The 7,787-nt window shown below is 36.2% G+C and overlaps 1 protein-coding gene across 1 annotated transcript; it reads left to right on the top strand.

Moving 5' to 3' along the window:
- The first annotated feature begins 486 nt into the window (after positions 1 to 486).
- On the top strand, positions 487 to 5,873 carry LOC146609281 (class I histocompatibility antigen, F10 alpha chain-like). Its single transcript, XM_085346293.1, has 6 exons — positions 487 to 736; positions 3,268 to 3,546; positions 4,376 to 4,678; positions 5,364 to 5,459; positions 5,693 to 5,710; positions 5,854 to 5,873. The coding sequence occupies exons 1-6, from the start codon at positions 487 to 489 to the stop codon at positions 5,871 to 5,873; spliced, it is 966 nt and encodes a 321-aa protein (XP_085202419.1).
- The last annotated feature ends 1,914 nt before the right edge of the window (positions 5,874 to 7,787 follow it).

The following is a 7,787-nucleotide window of genomic DNA, read 5'->3' as shown; positions in this document are numbered from 1 at the left end:
TCCTCTGGATGTGTTCACTTAATTTTAATGATAATCTCTATCAGTTTTATTTTATTTTTTATTTTTATTCCACTTGTTTTCCACTGAATTACTGGTTCATTAGTTAGCTAAATATAAACTAATGTAAGCAGCAACCGACCAACCAACTCAGTGATGTCACGTTCTGTGCTGGCAAAAAGGTACAGCTAAACATGATCCAAAAAGTTTAACTTTAAGCGCTTATTGCTTAAATCCAGCTCCACAGACGGTTACATCTATGTCAGTTTTTGAGAACTCCGTGATGAGAATTAGTCTTTATATGTGCAGTTTTATATCCACTTTAACAACAAAAGAATATGTGTGTTGTCTGAAATGTTTCTCAGAGTGTTTGAATGCATCTTGTTGCATTTTTCCCAGCTGAATGGTAATTATTAGTCAGAAATATTTAAGTACAAATTTAACTTGAAGGCAACTTGCTTTTGTTTGTTTGTTTCAGAGCGACACACTATGACATACATTGAGACTGCAGCCACTGGTTGGAATGAATCTCCTGAGTTAACTGAAGTCATATTTGTAAATGGTCAGGAGTTTGTGCATTATAAGAGCAGCTTGAAGAAGATGGTACCCAAGACTGAGTGGATTGAGAAAACTGTAGATCCTGAATATTGGGAAAGAGAGAGACAGAGGAACATTCACAATGAGCAAGCTATCAAAGCACACGTCGTCTGGCTAATGGAGCGTTTGAATCAGACTAGCGGTGAGTAAAAACACTGAAACCTAAAGATCCTCCTGAGATAAAATAACTTTTTTGGTGATTTCCTTTCCCTTTTGGAGCTAAATGAGGCCACTTAAACACATGAGATATCAATGGAAAGCACATGATGTCCTCTATTAAGAGCATCAGGACTTAGTGGGGCAGCTCAAATAAGTAAAACAATATAGATCAAAAACAAATGTCCATTGGAGAGGACATAAATGGACAGGCTGATTCTCAGGAAGATATAATGTTATGTAGTGCTGATGTGTGTGCATATGTGTGTGTGTTTGTGTGTGTACACAATCCACACTTCCTGATTTTTTTGTTTTTGCATATTCTTCACACTTACATGTTTCACATCATCAAGCAAATTTTAATATTAAACAAAGATAAGCCGAGCAAATACAAGTGCAGTTTTAATGATGATTTCATATATTAAAGGGGGAAAAAGCTACGACCCTGAAAAAGTCATTGTCTCCTAAACTGGATAACTGGTTGTGCAATCCTTGGCAGGAAGGATGGGAATTGATGAGAATGTAGTGATTCTGATTTTATCATTGATATCACTTATCAGTTCAGTTCCTTATCGGTTCTCATTGGGTTCTCAAAGATATTCTAGTCATACAAATTCATCGCAGGCTGTGTGGTGAACTGTTTGTGCATGTTCGAGGTATTTGACCTATTTGTTGTGATCAGAGTTGTGGTCCTTATTTAAAAAGCGACTTCAAAGTGATCGTCACGGTGATTCTGCTAAAGATGAACAGGTAGAAAACGGGGCTGCAGTCTGACTGCTCACCAGTTTGTTAACTGTTGAAGTTCAGGGTCTGGCTGAGTTCTGCATTCAGCTTTAACATCTTGGACAGCTTAGCGTTAGCATGCTGTCTGGCTAGCTTAGCATTAGCATGGTGTCCATGCAGATGCTTGCAAAGAGCTGAAATTGTGTTAGCAGCATAATGCAGTTGTTTCTGTCCTGGAGGCTGTTTGCACTTTACCATCGCACACGTCCTTTTGTGCAAAAAAAAAAGAAAAGAGATTGTCCATATCCATTCTGCAGGCTGCCATTTTCTTCCTCCTACACACTGAAATCAGCTGATTGTAGCACAAGTGCAAATGAAACCAACTGGCAGGATCAATAGGCAAGCTGACCAACAAATCTAAATTGGATTACTGGGAACCAGTGTTCTTGATTCCCATCCCTAAATGGCAGCAAGGACTGGAATCAATCATTTGTTTGTTGCTCAGTCACATTGGAGGGGTTTTAAGCACGAATGACCTCTTTAAGCATCTCAATCAGATTTAAGTCCAAACTTTGATTAGACCACCCTAAAACCTTCCTTTAGTTATTTGTTTTGTTTTGTTTTAGCCATTCAGTGGTAGACTTACTGGTATGTTTTAGATCATTGTCCACCTGTGTAACCCAAGTGTGCTTTCAGGGCATGTTCTATGTTCTATGATTGATGGGTTTGTTGTGAATTTTCACTGGTGCAGCCATAGCATGATTTTGAAAATTCAGCTAAATTTTGATATTATAATGTTAACACAAAGTTGATAACAGTTAAGGGTCTCTGTGGCAGAGGTGGCAAAAGTACAGACATTCAGTACTTAAGTAGAAGTACAGATACGAGTGTTAAAAATACTCCAGTAAAAGTAAAAACGTAAAGACTGTGAAATGTACTTAAAGTAAGAAAGTAAAAAAGCAGGTCTTTGGAGAACATTTCTATTTTTGTGCAAAGCTACCTGAACATTGTGTTATATTAATGTAATAATAAAATAATATTAATAAATGAGAAACAAACTTTAGTTTAAATTTTAATTCTAATAAATGCACTTAGCTTGAATGAGTCAAGTAAAAAATGAGCAGAGAAAAAGAAGAAAAATTTAAAAATATCTCTATTTTCTGTTCTTACATTGTAGAGGATGACTTTGCCTCCAAGCAGGAAAAAGAGTAGAGACTGGGTTGAAATGGGATTTAGCAGGTGGCAAAACCCTAAAATTGGTTGTGGTGGCTGTAGGAATGCAGCTAAGATAATGATGGGAAAGAAAAGGGTTTGCTGCTGGGTTCCTTTGACCCAGACCACAGTGAATCTTTATACACAGTTAATTAAAGCAAGACCTAAAAAGTTAATTCTGTTCATCTGGAAGAAATGTTTCTTCCACGGAAAACACTGAAATAATTTCATCACCTGGCTGATTGAGTATGCATCAAAACAATTAAAGCAAACGTTAGAGTGTCCAGTTGCCAAGAGCATGCTCTCTCAGAGGTGTTTTGAGTGTCTTGTGGACTAAATAGCAGCTCCAGAAACACTGATTTGATGTGCTGACTTCATAAAAAGGATGTGTTTTGTTGTGTGTCTTTGATTATTCCCTACATAGGGTAGCTCAGTGCTTTTTTGTCTATATTAAAAACACTGAGGCTCTCTTAACATTGAATAAAAAGGACTGCTTCTTTACAACAGTTTGAGGGTTGCTGTCTGCTGAACAGCATCTAAAGATAGAATATCTCTCATTTACTACAGTTCTTTATCTTTCAGGTGTTCACATTTTGCAGTGGATGTACGGCTGTGAGTGGAACGAAGACACAGAAGAGGTGACTGGATTTGAGATACTTGGTTATGATGGGAGAGATTATGTTGCATTTGACCTGAAGACAGAGACATATATTGCTTCAGCACCTCAGGCTGTTATAACCAAACATAACTGGGACAGAGACAAAACTCGCATATTATACAAGAAGTACTTCCTCACACAGGAGTGTGTTGACAAACTGAAGAACTTTGTGAACTCTGGGAGGAAATCTCTGATGAAAACAGGTAAAATCACCAGATTTAGAGCAATGGACACAATATTCATATGACTCAATTTCTGTGTCCATAATAATTAAAAAAAAACAAAAACAGTTTTATAATGTTTCTCATCACCTCTCTTCACTATATATTTACCACTGTGTTTTGTTTTTTTACATTCATGGCTTTTTTTTCTTTGTTTTTCTACTAACGTCATCTTAGTCCTTTCTATTAAGATTCTTAGTTTCATTTTATGCTTTTATTTTCAGTTTCCATCTCTTCCTTATTACTCTGCATTTATATTACTCTCGTGATACACTGGTGAGCTGTCCACCTCTTACACATTGACAGCTAGGATCGGCTCCAGGGTTGCAGAGCAGCTTATGTTGGATAAACTGTCATGGTCCTGGGTCTTTGACCCAGAAGGTCTTTCAAATTCTGTTTATTATTAAATGTCTTCAGTTTGATTCTTAGTCGGCTTTTTTTTAAAGTTTTCATCTTTGTGTGTTTCCTTCATGTTTTCTACCCTGAGTTTAGTTCCAGTTTCTGTTGTGTTTATTGTTTATCGTCTTGTACTGTTTCTGGGAACTCTTTATTCCTTACTAATTTTTGGTGTCCTCGTTGTATTCTTAGTACTCTTTCTTTTTTTCCCTTCTTAGGCTCTTATCAGCCTAAATAAAGAACTTGTCTGAACATTACACTTTCTAGTATGAACTTTGTGGACACACTTGGCTTCTGGCAGCCTATCTATCCATCATATCTGGGGTGTTCCTTGTCTTTTTCCCTATGACAACAGAAACAGTAATATAAAAGTACAGTTAATAAGACATAAACTAAAAACCTCTTTACTCTTTAGTTCCTCCCTCAGTGTCTCTCCTCCAGAAGACTCCCTCCTCTCCCATCAGCTGCCACGCTACGGGATTTTTTCCTAACGTAGCTGAGATGTTCTGGAGGAAAGATGGAGAGGAGCTTCATGAGGGTGTGCACAAAGGAGAGATCCTCCCCAACAATGATGTGACCTTCCAGATGAGTGTTGATCTGAAACTTTCATCAGTCAAACCTGAAGACTGGGAGAGGCACGAATGTGTGTTTCAGTTCAGTGGCGTCAACAAGGAGATCGTCACCAAACTGGACAAAACAAAAATCAAGACCAATACAGGTAAGACTGAATTCAAAGGGAGATTATTAATCTTTAAAAATATATTTATCTTTCTTCTGGCCTGTTTTGTTATTCCATGTACACTGTAACCTGTCATCACCACAGTGGTTCAGTAAATGGTCACAAAAATGAATCAGCCATTTAATTACAATCTGATTTAAATAAATAATTTCAGAGTTAATGGGACAAAAGGTCAAGATCCAATAATATATACACAGCTTTATTTTTTAATTCTCACTATGCATTTTGGGAAAATGTTATTTTTATTTTTTACATTTTAGTATTTTCACAGTATGTTTCTCATCAAGTTCACAAAAATCATCCTAAACTGTGCACAGGTTAGATCTGATGCTGTTATTTTAAATAAAGGATTAAACTTTCCATGATGTTTATTTATAGCTTGTTTTCTCACAGCATGTAAAAACATAAATATATGCAGTATTGTAACACAGTTTTCACTGGGTCAGTCATTATGATGTAGCTGCTGAGAATCAAACAGTAACTGTGATTCAGTTATTCTGACTAAACTCATCCTAAAACTCATTATTCACTGATCTACACTGAGAATATATCAGGTTGTTTAAGTCCTGCAATACTTTTAAAATAATCAAAGCACTAATGTAATGAACATAGTCTGATTACTCACTGGTCAGTGAGAGAAATATTGTAAATATTGTGGTTTCAGGTCCTTCAGGGTTTCATGTTGGTGGTGTTATCGGAGGTCTTGCGGTTCTTCTCCTGGCCGTCTGTATCGGAATCTATTTCAGGTTACGAGGAAATGGTAATGAGCAAAATATATTTTTATGCTTTATGAATGATATTCATGTGAAATATTTACTAATATATTATTATTCTAATAAATTAATATACTTCATGCCCTGTTCCTATGATATAAAAAAAAACATAAATTGGGAATATTTAATAATTTAGATAGCACTTACTAATTAAATTATGTAAAATACTTATTGTCTGATTAATTTCTAAATAAATAACTGTGGTAATGTCTGTTTTCAGGGTTTAATCGTGCAAACTGTAAGTATTTTTAAAATGTGTTTAAAGATATTTGGATGTTATTTGTGTACTGAATATAAAAAGATTTGTAGAGTCACTGACGTCAGCTTGACAGAAATAACTAATGTTGTTATTCATCTGAAAATATAATTCTTCTTTTTAAGCTTCTGATACTGTGACTTGAAGATTCAGACTCAAAAGTAATTAAATCCTAATGTAAGTACAGCACACCAAACTACACTATTTAATATCATCTCTAAAAACTTTTAAATATTATTTATTATTATATAAATGTCTATAAATGTAAAATAAATGTTCCAAATCCAAAAAGTATGAAGTAAAAAATGAATGACTGCATTAAACAGACTCAATATTTCTGTTCTGACAGGAGAGCAGTAAAGAGTAGACAACCATCTCTGAACTGAGGAAGGACCAAAGGGTGCAGCTGTGATTGCAGCCCCAACTCTCTGTGAATGGTGCTCGTGACTACAGATCAAAGGTCATGACTTAATTGCAATCATAAAACTGACCTCGTGGCCCATTGCTAGTCAGTGGTGCTAATTCCAGTCATTATGCAAATGTTCTGGTCAGGGACGTGCAGAGAGGTTTAAAGGGGCGGGTGCTCAAAGTTAAAAAGGGGCACATTGAACCAGGCTGAATAACAACAACACACATTCATCAAGAATCTAATATGGGAAGGGCAGGGCTGTGTTGATCTGAGACTGTAGACATTAAAAAGTCCACAGGAGAGATGGTAGCTGATTAAACAAGTGTCATGAGATAATAACAAAATGCAAAGATTGGTGACAGCGCTTGGAACCATAAGGCAACAAAAAACTGTGACATAAACTCGGCTCTGCCTGTGAATCACTCTTTGCTTCTCTTCTTCCTTCCTTCCCATCATTTCATATATCACTCTCCACTTGCTGTCCATCTGAGAACAAGACACAACTTGCTATTGCAATAAACTATAATTTAATTATCCACACCTAACAACTCTTGCACTTAATCTATAATAAAATGATGACAGAAAAACGTTATAGCACTGCCTTTAGTAGCCTCATACAGCGCCTACTGTTTCCTCCTCATGTCCTTACCAGCCATGTCTGCACAATGTAATATTTTTTTTTTAAAAATCCATCTAAATAAAACACACACATGCACGCACACACAGTGACATTTCAGACCTTCTTCAGAATACTGTATATACTATGGGCATCATGGTGCTGATCCAGAATCCTTACATTATTATTTATTACTAGAGCTACAATAATAAAGCAATGAGGAGGGGGAAGTAATAAATATGAAATAATGTCATTATGATGATTCCATTTGTTTCACTATCCACTCTGTGCAGGGCAAAGCTTATTACATTTTTAAACTGTAGAGATACAATCATTTTACTGCTGTAAAATCCAAATTTTGTCTTATTTAAAATATAAATCTAATATAATCTGCTTCTTAATGTATGTTTTTTAAAATACAGTGTGTGTTTTTTTATATATTATAATTATAATAATTATTATGTGGACATGCATATTAGATCGTTTTTTAGTGAAATATAATCCCTCCAGAAAGGCAGGAAATGCCCAGAAACTTACTTTAAAACTAAATATGTTCTAAATACTTTAAAACTAAATATGTTCCCTAAAACGGTGACAGAGCTACAGACCCATGACAGCCTTACACAGGTAGCCAGCAGCTGTGACCAGCACTACTTGTGCAGTTAATAAAAGGACAGGTAATGTTTGTCGCGCTGTTGCACACACAGCACGCTCGTTTGTTTCAGTTCGTCAGTTGAAACAAGACAACTTACCAACGTGTACATAATAAGCCAATACTCCTGGGTGCTACACACTACAGTGTACGCTGCACACCTACTTACTGGTTTTGTCGCATCAGTCTGTGTCTCTGAGTTAACTTGTGTTTCTCCTACAGCTCCGGACCGCAAAAAATGCGCGTGCTCTTTGTGAGCTCGTTCCCGGCTCGTAACCAGCGCGTTCTGCCGTCAAGGGCGATCATTGGTTAAATGTGATCATGTGACTGATGCAAGCCAGATCCTTTTATTTAGCAAAACTGTGATTAATAGTTAAATATT

Source organism: Diplotaxodon limnothrissa, linkage group LG22, assembly GCF_057381915.1.
Source record: "Diplotaxodon limnothrissa isolate DT_005_m linkage group LG22, D_limnothrissa_male_GT1.1, whole genome shotgun sequence".
Taxonomy (NCBI): domain Eukaryota; kingdom Metazoa; phylum Chordata; class Actinopteri; order Cichliformes; family Cichlidae; genus Diplotaxodon; species Diplotaxodon limnothrissa.
Note: the sequence above shows the minus strand (reverse complement) of the source record. Positions and strands in the feature narration are given on the sequence as shown.

Coding starts and splice junctions, on each gene's coding strand:
- LOC146609281 (XM_085346293.1), top strand. CDS start 487: ATGACATACATTGAGACTGCAGCCACTGGTTGGAATGAATCTCCTGAG. Junction 3,547..4,375: donor GAAATCTCTGATGAAAACAG/GTAAAATCACCA, acceptor TTTACTCTTTAG/TTCCTCCCTCAGTGTCTCTC. Junction 4,679..5,363: donor AAAAATCAAGACCAATACAG/GTAAGACTGAAT, acceptor TTGTGGTTTCAG/GTCCTTCAGGGTTTCATGTT.